The sequence below is a fragment of the Lithobates pipiens genome, unplaced genomic scaffold (genome assembly GCF_037356315.1).
Source record: "Lithobates pipiens isolate NorthernLeopardFrog02 unplaced genomic scaffold, aLitPip1_a1.2 Scaffold_16, whole genome shotgun sequence".
NCBI classification, from domain to species: domain Eukaryota; kingdom Metazoa; phylum Chordata; class Amphibia; order Anura; family Ranidae; genus Lithobates; species Lithobates pipiens.
In genome coordinates, this window is record NW_027507748.1 from 925389 (window position 1) to 944913 (window position 19525).

General features: G+C 48.1%; 2 protein-coding genes across 3 annotated transcripts in view; one reads left to right on the plus strand and one right to left on the minus strand.

Moving 5' to 3' along the window:
- Positions 1-9679, plus strand: part of LOC143981518 (cell adhesion molecule CEACAM5-like) — a 56487-nt gene extending 46808 nt beyond the window's left edge. The window contains exons 4-6 of one of the 2 annotated variants that reach the window (XM_077479386.1): positions 5244-5471; positions 7350-7613; positions 9333-9679. In XM_077479386.1, the coding sequence (XP_077335512.1) occupies positions 5244-5471; positions 7350-7613; positions 9333-9358 (518 nt within the window). In that variant the 3' untranslated portion in view covers positions 9359-9679. The remainder of the gene's footprint in view (positions 1-5243; positions 5472-7349; positions 7614-9332) is intronic. The other variant, XM_077479387.1, reaches the window with a different exon arrangement.
- The window catches only part of LOC143981520 (pregnancy-specific beta-1-glycoprotein 2-like), a 545541-nt gene that overhangs the window by 436617 nt on the left and 89399 nt on the right, over positions 1-19525 (minus strand). The gene's annotated exons all lie outside the window — the stretch shown is intronic.

Here is a 19525-nt window from a genome sequence, read left to right on the forward strand (position 1 = left end):
ACACCTCATCCATCATCACATTGAAACTGAGTCTAGAAGCAGAGTAAACCTTAAGCCCTATAGGATACCGGAGGCACGTAGGGAAGCCGTATCTGCCGAGGTAAAACGTATGCTTGATCTGGGGGTAATTGAGGTGTCCCAGAGTGAATGGTCCAGCCCAATTGTGCTAATCCCAAAGCCCAATGGAACTTGGAGGTTCTGTAACGATTTCAGAAAGTTGAATGAGATCTCCAAGTTCGATGCGTATCCTATGCCCAGGGTAGATGAGTTAATTGAGAAGTTGGGTAACGCCAGGTACATAACCACCCTCGATCTCACAAAGGGCTACTGGCAGATTCCACTGTCTGCTGAGGCTAAAGAGAAAACGGCATTCTCTACCCCTGATGGACTATTCCAGTATGTAGTGATGCCATTCGGGTTACATGGAGCGCCTGCAACCTTCCAGAGGTTGATGGACTTAATTCTGCGACCACATCGTGATTACTCAGCTGCCTACCTCGATGATGTGGTCATTTTTAGCCCTGATTGGGAAAGTCACCTCTGTAAGGTACAGGCCGTGTTGGATGCCATAAGTGATGCGGGGTTGACCATAAATGCCGAGAAGTGTGCTCTAGCCCTAGAAGAGGCCAAATATCTGGGCTACATTATTGGGAGAGGGTTGATTAAGCCACAGCTAAATAAGATTGAGGCAATACAGAATTGGCCTAGACCCCTGACAAGGAAACAGGTTAGAGCTTTCCTGGGTATTACGGGGTATTACCGTAGATTTGTGCCGAACTTTGCCTCAGTTGCTGCTCCACTAACTGACTTGACAAAGGGCGGAAAGACAGCAATGGTCACGTGGACCCCAGAGGCCGAGAAGGCTTTCCAAAGCCTTAAGTCTGCCTTGTGCCAACCACCTGTGTTAATCACCCCCGATTTCAGGCGAGAATTTCTGGTCCAGACAGATGCCTCTAACACAGGCTTAGGTGCAGTACTCTCACAAGTAGTGAATGGTGAGGAGCATCCAGTGACGTACTTGAGTAGGAAACTAACCCCGGCCGAGAAAAATTATGCCATTGTGGAGCGAGAATGTTTGGCAGTAAAGTGGGCTCTAGAAGCTTTAAAGTATTACTTGCTAGGCAGGAAATTCAAGTTGGTGACAGACCATGCCCCCCTAACATGGATGAAGTTAAACAAGGAGAGAAATGCGAGAGTGACTAGATGGTTTCTGTCCCTACAAAACTTTAATTTCACTGTGGAACACAGGCCAGGGAAATTACAGGCAAATGCTGACGCATTGTCGAGGGTAAGTTGTCTGTGGGGACAAAAGGCTCAGCCCTCCGGTCTGAAAAAGAGGGGGGGGATATGTAGACATGTCACTGGAGAAGTGATCGAGGGGGTGTACATCTCACCTAGGTTGCGACAGAGTGTGAGATGGTAAATCCAGGATGGATCAGTTTCTCAGCAGCGATATGCTGTTGAGTGGTTAAGTAATTTTGCCGGGCCTGGGTTTATATGGAATGGCAGGTAGGTTTGGTAGAGGGACCTGTCATTCCACATCCCCCGATCCAGTTCTGGGTTTGGGATCAGGTGAGCTTTGATCCTAATTAGCCTGGGAAGGTAAAGGCTCTGTAGGGTCTGCAGGTGATTGCTCCCAGCCAGGGAATGAACAGCCTGTATGTTGAAGGAAGCTGCAAGCACAGACACTGCTGGAGCTAAAACCCACCCTGCGATATCCAGACGAAAAGACGCTGTCTTTATAAATGTCAGATAGGTGAGAAGAACCTGTTAGTAAGCGCCCAGCCGGGCTAGGTCTTTTGTTTATTTTGTTGTACTTAGAAAGCACGGTGTTGCTGTATGTTTTGTTTGCTGGACTGTTTGTACCCACGAATAAACGCCAAGATCTGCTTCATATATTCCAAGTCTGCTGTGAACTGTGTCCAAACACACCCTACCCCGGGAAGATCCCTTACAATATATATATGCATATCTACCACCACCATTCCGACCTTCAGGAATCAGAGACCACCCCTGACAGGTGAACCCCATCTCCCCTCAAATAAATGCCATTGTCCCCCTCTAACTCCAGATGCCAGGCCACCAACCCTCCGCTCCTGACCACAAACTTCGCCACAGCCTTGTTGACCTTTATCCTTGTTTTATGCGGTGTTGTGTCCTTGTTTTTATCCTTGTTTGATGCGGTCCACTGACCGGGCCCCACGCCATGTTGCCCTCCTGATGATATCCGACCAAATTATGACCGTATCAGGAAAGGCCTATCGGAGTCTAAGGAAATCCCACTTGACGTCCCTAATCAGCTCCCTTGAAGCCGAAGGCAAAGGTTGTTGCCTCAGACATGTAATAATAACACATCCAGTGGCAAATCCAAGCGAGTGTACCGTTGTATTTCTGGCATAACTCTGGACCATAGCATACCCGGAATGCCAATCCACCTCAACCTAGCCTCTTCCCAGGAGAAACCCAACTGACAGCCCTCTGGTCTGACCAATGCCCTCCTTCCCCCCCCCCAGTGCACATAGGAATGGCCCAGGATCCACATCAGGTAGGGGCTGAAAAGAAAGAACTTTGCTCTGCTTCCAGGGCCAACTGCCGAAATCTGTCCCACTGTAACCAAGAGTGCATCAGCCATGCAATTCTCAACACCCGGAATATGTACAGCACAAGCAACAATGTTCAACAGGAGACCACGTAGCACTAGATGCAACAACAAATGCACCACTGGAAATAATGCTGCCGACAGTGAGTTGATCGCGTGCGCCATTCCCAAGTTATCGCAAAGAAAATGGACCCTCCGATCCCAAAACTCCTCACCCCAAAGCTCCACTGCCTACACTATGGGGAACAATTCTAACAACATCAAATTCCTGATAAGAGCAGAATCTGCCAATTCTGCTGGCCACCTCACCACCCTTGAAAGTCAGCTGCAAAGCCCACAGACCGCATCGGTGAACAGCTCCAGTTCCTCTACCAGTACAGCAGGACCCAGCCCGAAGGAACTACCATTGTATTGATCAAGAAAGACCGCCCATACTTTCAAGGCGGCTACAGAAAATCCTCCCCATCGGCATAATGCAACACGCAAAATTTGAGTTTTCCCAACACTGACTTCAACTGAATCTTGGAACGACCCCTACATGGTCTATGACATCACTCATACAATTAGGTCATGACCCCTACATGGTCTATAACATCACTGACACAATTAGGTCATGATCTCTATATGGGGACATCACCCAGGTTCCCTGATGCCGTTGTTTACATTTAGCACCACGCTAGAATAATAAGAGGGAAGGAGACAAAGCAGTCTCTATTGTTCTCATGGTTTTACAAGTACCCCATCCCTTCATGTATGACACTGAAATATAATGAATTCCTAACAAAATGCAAACTAATGGCACTTTCAAGGGACCACACCACAGATTACAATTCACATTTTTATTACTACAAACATATTAAAAGAATTTTAAAGACAAAAAACATCCTTGAAACAAATATAAATGATATAGATAAGCACACTGCCGAAAAATGAATGTTTTCATTTTTTTTTTTTAATGGGTCCTTTGTTATGAACGCAATAAGTAAATTGGAAATAAGAAAGAAAATCCACAAATTCGAAAGAATAACTAACTAATAACTAACTATAGGTATTACAAAATTATAAATCATAAAAATTATAGGTATTAAAAAATTTCCTTTCAAATTTAGCTGTTAGTGAAGGTAACGAATATGAATTTATCTGAAATAACGAAAGCCGTATCTAAATAAATGGAACAGAACAAATTCATAATAAATAATAACAATAATAAAAAGTTCTAATTATTATTATTTATTATTGTTAATCCATTATATTCCCTTTGTTTAGATACGGCAATTCATTATTTTGGATAATTCTGTATTCGTTACGTTCACTAACAGCCACATTTGAAAGGAAATCCAATACCTATAATTTATTAGTTAGTAATAGTTAAGTTACTATTAGTTAGATATTATTTCTGATTTTCTCATTTTTGGGGTTTTCTAATTTTCGAATTTACGAATTTACGATTATTCAAATTTACAAATATTTGGTAAAATTTGTTAAACGGGTTTTCGAATATATATTTCCAAATTAATGAACTTGTCGAAATTCGTCAAAAAAACGAATTTGGAAATGAACAAATTGCACATGTCTATAAATGAATAAAGGAGCTGCAGTTGCATTGATTGCCAATTAGAGATGAACAGATCCCCAGGTGGTAACATGGGGTATTCCATAGAGTAGCCTCCAATGCGTTTCGCTGGGGCAAAGCCGACTTCCTCAGGGAAAACTGGCAACAAGTTCTAAAGATTATAAACATAATAAAAGTAACAAAATGCATACATCCCTCTAAATACACAGACAGGCTGAGTCAATACCCAAATGTGTAAACATTGTAAACTTTATAATTCCTGTCAAAGATATTAGGAACACATGCAGTCTGGACCAGGAGAATGGAACCATTGTATAGCCTTATCTTGGATTTGGAGATGTTCATGCGCATGGTCGAGGGCTAGTCCTCTGTTTCTCAAGGTTTTATTGGATTTATAAAATATAACATTTTTGTAATGACCTGTACACAGGATCAGAAATTCAGACGGAAAAGGTCCAATCGGATTATATTGTCGGAAAATCCGATCGTGTGAGGACCCTATCAGACTTTTTCCATCGGAGAAGGATCTCAAATTTTCCGAAAAAAAATCCAATCGGACCTTTTCTGATCATTTGTAGAGAATTCCGATCAGACAAAGTGCCACGCATGCTCAGATCAAATTACGAGACCAAAGCTATTGGCTACTGGCCTCTATGTAGTCCCATCGTATGTTATGAACGTCACCTTCGTTCTGAACGATCTGATTTTCCGACAACTTTGTCCGACCGTGTGTATGCAACATTTTGTGGTCGGAATGTCTGACCATGTGTACAGGGCATAAGGGTTAGAATTATGTGGGCTCCTGAAAATGCTACATTCCTGGCTATCTCTGGTTTCTGTATCTGTACGTTGTGAGTCTCAGATCCAGAACAAGCAATTCACAAATAATATATTCATGTCAGGTCAGTGATTCTTGTAGTCAGAGGACCAGTATGACACCCAGATAACTGGTACTTTAAGAAGGAGAGGGTCACCTTGGCAGCCTCCATATTCCTATAGGACCATTGTGATAAGTCTCACTTTCCATGTCATTACTCTGACCAATCATATCCTGGAATTCTGTTCCTCCAGCCCCCCTCTCTGACATCGCTGTGACCTCCTCCTGTCTCCCGGATGGGAGCGCAGAGGCCGAATGTTCGGTGAAAGGATCAGATCCGCGTTATTCCTGGAGTTTGGATGGAAGATCCGTCTCCTCACACCGCCGGGTAACTCTTCCTCCTCCGGTCTCCGGAACCCTCCACTGTGATGTCACCAATCAGATCAATAATCTAAGTAGATCCATCAACATCTCCTGTCCAGGTGAGTGAGAGACCGAGACCTCTCTGGAATTTATATATCATCCTAACACTGACACAATACCGGCTCATTCACACCAGCAGACCAGATTATAACACCGCCAATGGTGTGTGATGGGAACAAAACCGGGCATTGCTCTGATTACAACACATTGTACTCTTTCATTTTCTTGTTACTTGACTGGTGTAGTGCTGAGATGTTCGGTGCCCAGCTAAATAACCATAACAAAACCACCCCATTAAAATAATAACTTAAAGAGGAAGTAAACCCTGATGGGTTTACTTCCTCTGTCTCCCTGCACAGGTAAAGCATAATGTGCTACTATGCATGCCGCTAACGGCGATAGTGCGCCTACATACCACTGCGCCGCATGCGCCGTAGACAGCTGTCACTGTCTTTTAGTAAATATCTCCTAAACAGTGTAGGTTTAGGAGATATTTCTTGGACCTACAGGTAAGCCTTAATCTAGGATTTCTATTCACTTCCTGTGTGGTCACCATGATAGGAAATGAGGGGAAATCTCCTCAATGGGTAATAAGGAGGACACCAGCAAAGGAGAATTTTATTATGAAGATATATTTTTACAGTATTGCCAAAAACAATATTGATCAAGGTAAAGACAAACAAATTACAAGTATACTATACTCTCCTATAAAGTTCCATGGGGGGAACAGGGAGCCAGTGGCAGGAACTATAAGGGTCGCTGCAGTCACACTTGTGACTGGGCCCTGTCGTTCTGCTGCTGTGGAGGGGGTCCAAGACCCGGCATCTCTCCCTGCATCCCTGGCTGTCTGTTAACATGTGGGGGAGCGAAGAGCAGGAGGAATAGCTGATGAGGTTTAACAGTTTCTGGTATGCTCTTAAATGTAATATTATTCCTCGTGGAGCAATCCTCTAAATCAGCCACTATCACTTGGAGGAATCGGATTTCTTCAGTGTGATGGTCATAGGCATCCGCCATTTTGTTATAAACTGAGCTATGTTCTGTCACCACTTTTTCCAGGTCGGTCGTGCATTCCGCTACCCGATCATTTCTTTTTTGTAAGGTAGATATAGAGGAGCGCAGTTCATTATGAAAGACTCTTTGCAGAGAAAGCAGAATGAGCTTTAGTGTGTGCTCAGATGCTGGCTGGTCACTGGCAGGGAGGGCTGCTAGGCAGTCCGAGGGATTTCCTCAGGGTTTGTGCGTGTCTGGACATCCCAGTGCTGCTTCTTAATCAGAGGTTCCTTAGCAGGGGAAAGTGCTGGGGACAGTGCAGTCCGCTTACCTCTATCTGAAGGTGATTGCTGGGGAGAGGTAGGCTCTGATGTGTGATTTTCCATGGGCTCCGAGTTGTCTGCAGGTCCCTGCATGATGCCTGTGTCCTATGAGGGATCACAAGCCGCCGCACCATCGCCATCTTTGGATGATTGCATGGCCGGCTGTGGGAAATAGTCAGTGAGGTGGCGCAGCTTGTGGAGGCTGAGGTATTTCTTCTTGGACATACCATCCATTCGCTGAGGATGAGGGCTCCCCTCCGGTGCATCAGGGAGAGGGAGCTGCTGCTGGTAAGTCCTGGGAGCAGCTGTTTGTCCCAGGGCTGAGCAGAGCTGGGTGTTTAAGCAGCCATCTTGCTCCATGGCTGGCCACGGCCTGCAGGAAGGAGTAGATTTTTATTGGCTGCTGGTACCCTCCTTTAGAGATCAATCAAAGCCTAGGAATCCCAATTACACAATTGGCCCCTTTAGTATCTTGCAATAAAATTTTCTGCAGCAAAGATATTTCAGGAATTCTGTGACTTTTTATGACTGTAATGGATTGGGGTGGACGGGGTATTACAGGGGAAATCATATTTCATTATAGTACAATGTTACAGATCTCCCCATCTCTGTGTCTCTCAGTTCCGGTATCAGATCCAGTCCTGGATGTGAGGTGTCTCCAGAATGACAGCGCTGAGATCTCCTGCTGGGTGGAGAACGGGACTGACCCCTCCATCTACCTGACTGTGAGTGGAGGATTGGAGGTATATAATGTCACCAGCTCAGAGCGGACAGTCCGTGTCACTGTGCCTCCTGTGTCACCACCCGATTTCTGGAATATCAGATGTTCAGCAAAGAACAGCATAAGTGAGAGATCCACCAATCAGACACAAGACGCTTGTCCAGGTGAGTGACGTGTGACCTTTCCCTTCCCTTTAGAAAGGCCCGGAGTGAAAAGAAAGAATGCACTAGACATAGGGCCTGCATGACAGGGGTTAAAAGGGGCTTGTTAGGACCTAGTTAAGGGCACAGGATAGGTCAGTAGTTGTAGGGGGCAGGCTTTGAGCGGGGAGGAGAATAAGTTATATTTTTACAGGAAGGGGAGGGCTTTGGTTAGCAAAAGAAAGTGAAGGAGCAACTTCCCAACTTCCCGCATCCTTAATCATGTGGTTTATATTTTTACATTCTTAGCTGTGCTTCATATAAAGTCCCAACTTTTCTTTTAGATATTGTATATACATTAGGGATGGAGGCAGATGAACGTATCCATTCATTGCCTCATACAAAGTCCCAAATCCCTCTTTCCCCCCTTTTTTGATGACATGATTCAGGGATGGAAGCACATTAGCTAAGGTAGCATACAGTCTATTAATTGTATTAACTATATTTTTGCTATTAGTTTTGTGTTTTGTTTTGTGGACTCCTGGGTTCTGCATCCGCGGGAGCTGCAATGTTTGGTATGGCCCCTCCCTCTGCCTCCCCCCTTGGTTGGGGTGGTGGGCGGTGCCACCCACACATCAACGCCAGGCCCGTGCACCGAGTGCGTGGCATTACATGATGCCGGGCGTCCACGTGCGGCGTTGTCATGGCGCCACGCGCTGTTGTGCTTGTTTTTCTATCAGGTTTTGACATGAGGGAGGATTTTGAGCGCCAACTGTTGAGTGACACTGTGCGCCCGGGTGGTGGCTCCGCCTTCCTTCCCTCTGTTTCATAACGCAGCGTGGCATTGGCGGCATACTGTGGTTATCCTTGGCCATGGGGACTGCATGCTGGTGGAGCACACACCTCACTTTGATTTTGAGATACACACACACACCGGCTCCCATGATCTCCTTTCGAGATCTAAGGCAAATATACATTCTTAATTTTTCATTCATTTTTTATTTCTCCTCACATTCGTTTGGGCTGTCACACTATAGCCCTCACTTGGCTTGGCCAGGTTCTGCCCAAGAACGGCCCTTTTTTTGCACTTCACAATCACACTTTTACATTTCATTTTTATTTATTTTTTTACTTTTTATTATTTCTTACAGTACATCTTATGGTACTTGTACACATACAGCATCATTTATTCTCTTATCTTATTACCAACTGTGAATCACAACGTCACTATCGCTCCACATGCTGCATCCCCGGCCTTGATGTGGCCGTGTTTATGTTGCCTCAGCTCCCGTGGGAGGTATGACTTCCCCATGGCGTCGGCAACCTCTAAGGGCCGGTTCACACAGCGAGGCGATGCGAGGCGACACGACTCGCCTCGCCTCGCTCCCGCAAGTCGCCCCCGTTCTGTACAATGGAACCGTTCTGAGAGGAGCGACTCGAGTCGCTCTGACTCAGAAAAAAGGTTCCTGTACTACTTCTGGGCGACTTCGGGGGCGACTTGCATTGACTTCTATACAGAAGTCCTCTGCAAGTCGCTGCTGAGGTCCCCGCAGGTCGCGGCGAGGCAAGTCGGAGACGCCTCGCCGCGCCTCGCTGTGTGAACCGGCCCTAATACTATTGTCTTATTACTAGCCTGTATTCTCTGGTAAGAGTGTTATACGTTATGTATACACTTGTACTTTTGCTTTTGTTTTCCTCGGTGTCCAGTGATTGTTAACCTTTTATATTATTTTATTATTATAGATGATTATGTATGCGACTGCTCCTGATGAATGGGACTCCCCCACGAAACGCGTAGAGCCCTAGCCTTATGCTACATCTATTAATCACGTAATCTTGAGATGCCGCAATAAGTGATATCAACTTATTTTTTGCTAATGTTTATCAATTGGTTATTATTGCTATGGTTGTGTTTATGAATCAGCATAATCGCTTTACCGTGCTACCAGGATTTTACTATTTATAGACTGGTTTTGAATTATGTTATTAACCTAATAATGCTGTTCATGAACTAGTATAAACTAGTATAATTGTACTATCATGTATCAATATTCTTTTACTTATAGATTGGTTATCAATTGTGTTATTATCATGTATAACAAATTATTAAAGATTTTTGAATTGTATTATTGTATTTATTATTGATTTTTTATTTATTTAATGTATATGCTTTTTGGCATCCTTAATCATGTGGTTTCTATTTTTACATTCTTAGCTGTGCTTCATATAAAGTCCCAACGTTTCTTTTAGATATTGTATTAGCAAAAGTATGTGGCCATAGGACACACCCCCTTAAAGGAGAATTATACAAAAAATGATTAGTTAAACCCACAAGTGTTTTTTTTTACCACTACTATTCCTTTATATTGGCTTTTGGAATTTACAAATGCAACAATTCAGAATTTGGATGAAAGGTTTAGCTCTGGGAAACACGTTTTTAAATAATACATTTTATATACCATTATACAGATTAGACCAAAATGAGGGGGACAGAGGGACACTCCCTCCAAATCAGGGACAGTTGGGAGCTATGTATACTTCATTCATTCTGCTTTTCTTTTTTCTACTTTTCTAATCTTCCCATAATGTGTTTTCCTGGACCTCCCCATTTCAACCTACTATGGGTCAGCTCCACCCCCTCTGACCCCTCCAGGACCACCTTTTTCCTAGCCCATAATGGGCGGCTGTCTGCCCACACCAGTGTTCTTTTTTCGTCCTCGCTCCGGACACCTTTTAAAGTTTATTTATTTATTTTTATTTTTATTTTGTTTTTATTTATTTATTTTTTCACCATCCATCCTGTTCGGGTTCAGCCTCTCCCATATCAGAAGACCCCCCCCCATAGAGGCAGTAAATCTCCTGAGGAGTGTGGGTTCCCTTGGTGCTGGGATAAAAAGGTGCAGTACAAATGACTGTGTATTACTGGCAAAGGTCACTGGCAGTATAAATGACTGTGTATACCTTCATTAGGCAGGTGTTGGCACTCTCTCCTTCCATGTTTTGTGTGTTCAGGCAGTGATTTGGCTCGCTGGGTCTTGTAGTTCACCACCTCCACATGTATTCCTTTCAGGAAGCTCAGTTGAGCAGGTGAGGTCAGAGGTGGCTTCCTCTTGGATTACCTAACAAACACCAGAATGCTCACTGCTGATTAGGGATGAGCTTGATGTTCGCACGTTTGGCGAATACCAAGCGTTATGGGCCATTTGCGCCAAATTCGTGTGGCGCTCACAGCCCACAATGCACTGCGCCATTGCAGTGCATTGCTGGCTCATGATTGGCCAAGCACAGCCCCGGCATCGAGGGGAGCCATGATTGGCCACAGGCAGGATGCCTGTGACCAATCATAGCTCAGGCTGTGTAGTACACGCCCCATACTATATAAGGGCGCGAGCGCGGCGGCCTTGTGTAGTGTGTTGGCATTTGTAGGAGTTAGTGGGTGTTCTCTAAGTACCTTCAACACAGTATACACCGTTCGTTATCGGCTGATTTAGCGTTCTTGCTCTTCTGTAAGCTTGAGCTTTTAGCAATCTGCAGAAGTTTGTGGGTGTTGTCTGCGTGCCCTGACCACAGTATACACCATTATATCCACCTATATAGCTAGCTATATTGGTCTTCTGTAATAGAGCTTTCAGTCAGCTGTAGGAGATTGTGGGTGTTGTCTGTGTGCCCTGACCGCAGTATACACCGTTATCCACCTATCTAGCTCTTCTCTAATTGAGCCATCTGCAGGAGTTAGTGTATGTTGTGTGCCTCCAGCACAATATACACTACCCAATTGCTGGTTTTCCCATCTCCCTTCAGGCCATTACCATTTCTGGAAGGCCAACAAGGAGAGGCAGACAGGCACGAGCTGATAAAAGAGGGCAAGCAGGCTCTGTGTCTAGAGACAACAGTGCTGGTCGTGGACGCGGTGCATTGTCATCATCAGCACGTGGCCATGGGACACGCTTGTCCTTATTTTCACCAGCTGAACGTGTTGAGCCGCATCATGCCAAAGACTTGGTAGAGTGGATGACCAAGCCCTCCTCATCCTCTCTCACCCAGACTCAGGGTACTAGCAAAGCAGCTGCCAACGCATCGTCTTCCCTCATCTCAATGTCATCATCAGTGACTCCTTCCCTAGACCCACCACGTCCTCCTGAGGAGTCCCCTGAACTCTTTGAGCACAGTGTTGGGTACATGCTCCAGGAGGATGCCCAGTGTTTTGTAGGCTCTGATGATGATACTCAGCTAGAGGAAGGCAGTAGTGTGAATGCAAAGAGAGGGGATGCTCAAGAAGAACAGCAATCTGGCAGTCATGTTCCACAAGCTGCAGCATACTGCTAGGTTTGCTCCAGTGACAAAGAGGGAGGAGATGATGAGAGCACTGACTCCTTGTGGGTGCCTGGTAGGAGGGAGGAGGAGGAGACACATGTCCAACAAGGCAGGATGCCCTCTGGGGGCCAACTTAGGTGTAGCACACCGACTGAATCACACCGCAGAGCTCCACCTGTGCAGGGCGCTGCCTCTGCGCGTTATTCTAAAAGTTCTTTGGTATGGGCCTTTTTTGAGACGAGTGCATCAGATTGCACCGCTGCTATTTGCAACATATGTCTCAAGCGTATCTCACGTGGCCAAAACATCAGCCGCTTGGGCACCACATGATTGACCAGACATATGTTGACCTGCCATGCAGCTCGTTGGCAAGCGTACCTCAAAGACCCACACCAAAGAACAAAGTGAACCTCTCCTTGCTCCTTGTCAGCTGGGATCTCCAACCCCACTAGACCTTCAGTCCTCTCTGAAACCTGCTCTGAGAGGAATGAAGGTGTAGAATTAGGTGTGTCACAGCCAAGTGCTTGCGGGCACTCTGCCAGCAGTACACCCACGTCCGATTATAGCAGGCAAATGTCCCTGCCCCAGCTGCTGGACCGGCAGAAGAAGTTTACTCCCAGCCATCCACATGCCAGGCGGTTGAATGCTGGCTTGGCTAAATTGCTATCACTTCAACTGCTGCCATTTCAGTTGGTAGACTTGGCTCCCTTCCGTGAGTTTGAGCAATGTGCGGTTCCTCAGTGGCAGGTCCCCAAAAGCCACTTTTTCTCACAGAAGGCAATTCCAGCTCTCTACTGGCATGTGGAAGGCAATGTCCTTGCCTCGCTGGACAGGGTGGTCAGTGGTAAGGTGCATATTACCGCTGACTCATGGTCCAGCAGGCATGGACAGGGATGTTACCTGTCTTTCATGGCCCATTGGGTCACTCTTCTGGCAGCGGGGAAGGATGCAGGACAAGGTGCAGTAGTGTTGGAGGTTGTTCCGCCACCACGCCTCCAAAATGCTACTATTGGTTGTGACACACCTCTCTCCTCCACCCCCTAATCTTCTTCTTCCTCCATGGCTTCTTCCAGTGCTCTGTCCTCAGAACAAGCGGTGCTCCGTAGGCGTTCCAGGGGCTACGCAAGTACGCAGGCAATACGATGCCATGCCTTGCTTGCGCTGGTTTGTTTGGGGGACAGGAGCCACACTGGGGCAGATGTTTTGTCAGCAGTGCAGGGGCAGGCTGAGAGGTGGTTGACGCCATGCCAGCTTAAGCCAGCAATGGTGGTTTGTGACAATGGCACCAACCTCCTCTCCGCTCTCCGACAGAGACAACTGACCCATGTGCACTGTGTGGCTCACGTCCTTAACCTGGTGGTGCAGCGATTCTTGGGCAGGTACCGGGGCTTACAGGATGCCCTGAAGCAGGCCAGGAAAGTCTGTGTGCATTTCCGCCGATCATTTAATGCCTGTGCTCGGCTGGCTGAGCTCCAAAAGGAGTTGAACCTGCCCAAGAACCGCCTTATATGTGACATGCCCACCAGGTGGAACTCAACGTTGGCCATGCTGCAGCAGCTGCACATGCAGCAGAGGGCTATTAATGATTACCTGTGCGACTATGGCATCAGGACAGGGTCAGGGGAGCTTGGTTTTTTCTCACCACGCCAGTGGGGCATGATCAGGGATGCATGCACTGTCCTGTCACCGTTTGAGGAGGCCACAAGGATGGTGAGCAGTGACAGTGCATGCATCAGTGACACAGTACGTCTTGTCCACCTGTTGGAGCATACGCTGCGTGGAATAATGGACAGGCACTTGAAGCAGAACAGAGGCAGGAAGAGGAGGACTTCCTTGCCTCTCAAGGCCCCCTTTATCCAGACAGTGTTCCTGCTGTCCCACCCATCACACAGGAAGAGGACGAGGAGAAGGAGGAGGATGATTGTGTCAGCATGGTGGTGGAGGCTGGCACTCAGCATCAGCAGCAGCAGCAGCAGCAGTCTTGTAGGGATGATTTACAGTCCAAAGAAAGCCGTGGACTTGTACGTGGCTGGGAGGAGGTAGCTGCAGATCATGTTGTCCTTAGTGACCCAGAGGACTCCGGACCGAATGCTTTAGCTAACCTACGCTGCATGGCCTCCCTGATCCTGCAAAGCTTGCGGAAGGATCCTCATATTCTTTGGATCAAGGAGAGGGACCATTACTGGCTGTCCACTCTCCTTGATCCACGGTACAAGGGTAAGGTTGCCGACCTTATCTTGCAATCACAGAGGAAGCAGAGGATGAGACATCTCCGGGAGGATTTGCATAAAGGTCTGTGCAACGCGTTCCCAGAGACTGGGAGGTTACAAACTCCTGGTCCTGGACAACTTGTTGCTGAGGCATCGGTCAGAAGGAGCGGTGGAGAAGGTGGCTGTCTGACTGATGCGTTCAGCCAATTTTTTAGTCCGCAGCCCCAAAGGTATGATCGGTTCCAACATTGCCAGCGTCTGATTTACATGGTGCTGGAATACCTAGGGGCAAGGTCAGACTTGGACACCTTTCCCACCGAAAATCCTCTGGCTTACTGGGTCTTGAGGATGGATCACTGGCCAGAGCTTGCACAGTATGCAATTGAGCTACTGGCCTGTCCTGCATCCAGCGTTCTTTTGGAACGCACCTTCAGTGCTGCTGGTGGCTTTGTTACCGATCACAGGGTGCGCCTGTCCACCGACTCGGTTGATCAACTGACCTTCATAAAGATGAACCAGTCTTGGATCACCCACAGCTAACAAAGCACCTGAAGCTGATGTAACCGAATATTTTTTTTTTAAATATCATATCCCTTCAAGACTGCCTATGCTGATGCTGAGTGACTGTCCTGTTATGTTGTCTATCCTCTTCCTCCTCCGCTGATATGTTGGAAGAACATTTTTGGTTCTGGGTGATGCCACCAGCCCAATTTTTCAGCCCCTGTTTAACAGGGACGTTTAATTAAAATTTTTGATGCAATGCTTTGCAGCAGGGCTCATTCCTGCACTACAACTAGAGTATATGGGAGAGGTTGCAGTGTCGTAGCACCAGTATCAGTGCCTAAGGCCCAATTTTTCAGCCCCTGTTTAACAGGGGCGTTTAAGATTTTTGATGCAATGCTTTGCAGCGGGGCTCATTCCTGCACCACAACTAGAGTATATGGGAGAGGTTGCAGTGTCATGGCACCAGCACCAGTGCCTAAGGCCCAATTTTTCAGCCCCTGTTTAACAGGGGCGTTTACAATTTTTGATGCAATGCTTTGCAGCAGGGCTCATTCCTGCACCACAACTAGAGTGTATGGGAGAGGTTGCAGTGTCGTGGCACCAGCATTAGTGCCTAAGGCCCAATTTTTCTGCCCCTGTTTAACAGGGGCATGTAATTACAATTCTTGATATAATATTTCACAGTAGGGCCCGTTCCTGTGCCCATCGAGAGTAACTGTGAGGACTTTTAGTGTTGTGGCACCAGCACCACAACCACCAAAGGCCCAATTTTTCTACCACTGTTCAACAATGGCATGTAATTACAATTCTTGATATAATCGTTCACAGCAGGGCGCTCCAGCGCCCACCAAGAGTCACTTTGAGGGCTCACAAATAGTGATGGACGAACTTCCGACGGGACGTTTCGCGAACGCGAAACGCGAACGGGCACAAACGTTCGCGAAAACGACCGTTCGCCGCGGGCTCCATTGACTTCAATGGGAGGCGAATTTCGCAAACCTTTAGGTCGAATTTGCGGCCACGGGGTAATTATTAGGGGGTAGCACGTAGTCCCACCACCTGGACAATAGCATAATACATGTATGAGGTGAATTTGGGATCGATAACTACAAGCATTTTTTTTTTATTTGGGAAATTGTTCTGACAATTCAGGACTATGGAGCTAATGAAGGCAATGGAGGAGAGGGAAGGTCAGGGACCAGGGTAGGCAAACAAGAGGGTGCAGGAGATACAGAGCACTGACAGCAGCACCGTAATACAGAGCACTGACATCAGCACCGTGACATACAGCGCTGACAGCAGCTCCGTGACATACAGCGCTGACAGCAGCTCCGTGACATACAGCGCTGACAGCAGCTCCGTGACATACAGCGCTGACAGCAGCTCCGTGACATACAGCGCTGACAGCAGCTCCGTGACATACAGCGCTGACAGCAGCTCCGTGACATACAGCGCTGACAGCAGCTCCGTGACATACAGCGCTGACAGCAGCTCCGTGACATACAGCGCTGACAGCAGCTCCGTGACATACAGCGCTGACAGCAGCACCGTGACATACAGCGCTGACAGCAGCTCCGTGACATACAGCGCTGACAGCAGCTCCGTGACATACAGCGCTGACAGCAGCTCCGTGACATACAGCACTGACAGCAGCTCCGTGACATACAGCGCTGACAGCAGCTCCGTGACATACAGCGCTGACAGCAGCACCGTGACATACAGCGCTGACAGCAGCTCCGTGACATACAGCGCTGACAGCAGCTCCGTGACATACAGCGCTGACAGCAGCTCCGTGACATACAGCGCTGACAGCAGCTCCGTGACATACAGCGCTGACAGCAGCTCCGTGACATACAGCGCTGACAGCAGCTCCGTGACATACAGCGCTGACAGCAGCTCCGTGACATACAGCGCTGACAGCAGCTCCGTGACATACAGCGCTGACAGCAGCTCCGTGACATACAGCGCTGACAGCAGCTCCGTGACATACAGCGCTGACAGCAGCTCCGTGACATACAGCGCTGACAGCAGCTCCGTGACATACAGCGCTGACAGCAGCACCGTAAGCAGCCCCAGGAGGAAGTCAGCACAGCACAGGGATGGTGTGATCCCCTCATAATAAGAACCCCCAGGAGGAAGTCAGCACAGCACAGGGATGGTGGGAACCCCTCATAATAAGCAGCCCCAGTAGAAATATGACACCGCTCAACCTCTTCAAAGAGGAGGGTAGGGGCATATAGTACGGTGTGCTTTTTTGGGTCAGGGAAGTGAGCCAAATGAATTAAGAAGGTCTGTGTGCTTGATTCCAAAAATTGTTTATAGACATATACATGGTCTACTGATCACATGTGTTGAATTCCTCCGAGATCCATGCCTCATTCATTTTTAGAAATGTGAGGTAGTTAACACTGTGGTGAGCTAGGCGAGTACGCTTATCGGTCACAATCCCCCCTGCTGCGCTGAACGTCCTTTCGGACAGGACACTGGATGAGGGGCAAGCCAACAGTTCGATTGCAAATTGGGCAAGCTCTGGCCAGAGGTCAAGCCTGCCCACCCAGTAGTCTAGGGGTTCATCACTCCTCAGAGCGTCCACATCGGCCGTTAACCCAATGTAGTCGGACACCTGACGGTCTAGGCGTTCCCTGATGCTGGATCCGGATGACACCTGTCGATGGGTCGGCTGAAAGAATGACCTCATATCCGAAGTCACCAACACATCTTCAAACCGGCCTCTTCTTGCAGGCGCTGTTGGATTGGTACCCGCAAATCCTTCTCTGGGAGTGGGAATTGCTCCTCTGCCAGCGCACGCAAAAGCAGAATGCAGCATTTCTCGAAGCAAGGCCTGGAAGTGCTGCATTCTGACAGCCCTCTGCGACGGCGGTAACATTTCCGCCATTTTGTGTTTGTACCGGGGGTCTAAGTACGTTGCCACCCAGTACTGGTCCTTGACCCTCATGCTTTTTATACGGGGGTCCCTATTAAAACACTGGAGCATGAAGGCCCCCATTTGCACTAAAGTGGAAGCGGTGTGGTGGCCTGGCTCCTGCTCATCATCCAGGATAATGTCGTCCTCTTCATTCTCCTCTCCCCATCCTCGCACAACAGGGATCCCAGAAAGGTTTAAAGCATGCTCTTCTTGCTCCTGCTCATCCGCCCCGGCACCATCCTCCTCTGACTCCTCATCAGACTCCTGTTGTTGACTTGTCTCAGATAGAGTAGCCCCCCCTGGGAATTCATCCAGCATTGCGACTTCCTCATCTTCCCGCTCCTGCTCCTCCACAGCCTGATCAATGACACGACGCAATGCACGCTCCAGAAAGAAGGCATAAGGTACCATGTCACTGATGGCGCCATGGCTGCGACTGACCAGTTTGGTGATCTCCTCAAATGGCCGCAGAAGTCTGCATGTGTCGCGCATGAGCAGCCACTGGCGCGGTGAAAAAAAACCCAGCTCCCCAGAACCGTTTCTTTCGCAGAGTTCATACAGGTAGACGTTAACTGCACGTTTCTGCTGGAGCAGCCTATCAAGCATATAGAAGGTTGAGTTCCATCGCGTCGGGCAATCGCAAATAAGACGTCTGACCGGCAGATGGTGTCGCCGCTGAATGTCAGCAAGGCGAGCCATGGCCGTGTAAGATCTTCTGAAATGGGCCGAGATTTTCCTTGCCTGCCGCAAGATGTCCTGGACCCCAGGGTATTTGACAAGGAATCGCTGCACGACCAAGTTTAAGACGTGTGCCATGCACGGCACGTGCGTGATTTTGCCCTGTTTCAATGCGCTAAGCAGATTGGCACCGTTGTCACACACCACTTTACCAACTGTCAAATTGAGCGGTGTTAGCCACTCATCTGCCTGTGAACGCAAAGCTGAAAGGAGTGCCGGGCCAGTGTGGCTCTTTGCTTCCAGGCACAACAGACGCAGCACGGCATGGCAACGTCTCACCTGGCATGTGGAATAGGTTCTGGGGAGCTTGGGCGGTGCAGTGGAAGAGACGCTAGCAGCGGAAAAGGAGGAGGCAGCTGAGGAGGAGAGGGAGGAGGATGGAGTAGGAGGAGGAGAAGAAGAGTCAGGCCTGCATGCAATCCGTGGCGGTAAAACCAAATCTACACGGGTGCCACGGGTTACATGCTTGACGGCCGTCAGAAGGTTCACCCAGTGGGCAGTAAAACTGATATACCTTCCCTGCCCGTGTTTGCTAGACCACGTGTCTGTGGTCAGATGTATCTTGGCACCGACACTGTGTGCCAGAGATACATTCACTTGCCGCTGAACATGGCCATATAGCTCTGGGATGCCCTTCTCTGAGAAATACTTCCTTCCTGGGACCTTCCATTGTGGTGTTCCAATGGCCACAAATTTGCGAAAGGCCTCCGAGTCCACCAGTTTATATGGCAGTAGTTGGCGGGCTATGAGTTCTGACAAGCCAGCCGCCAACCGTTGGGCAAGAGGGTTATCCGGCGTCATCATTTTTTTACGCTCAAACATTAGGCCCACGGAAGCCTGCCTTTTTGCAGAAAAATGTGAGCTTGGCGTGATGGAAGGTGGAGTGGAGGACAATTGTGAGGAGAGAGGAGAAGGAGAAGTAGAAGACGAGGCTGGACGGTGAGAGCCTGCAGTGTGGCTTTGTGTGTTCCGTTGCTCCCACTGGGCTCGGTGATGGCTGCTCATGTGCCTTCTTAAGGCGGTCGTCCCTAGGTGAGTATTGGGCTTACCGCGACTAACGCGTTGACTGCAAAGATTGCAGATGGCAACGCTATTGTCAGCAGCGGACACGTTAAAAAAAGCCCACACTGCGGAGCCATGTGCCGGTGTCCTGGGAGCGCCAGATGTGACCGTACATGGTCGATGACTCGCTCCTGATACATTTGCAGTCTGCTTTGTCCCTGCTGTGCAATGTAAGTCATTGC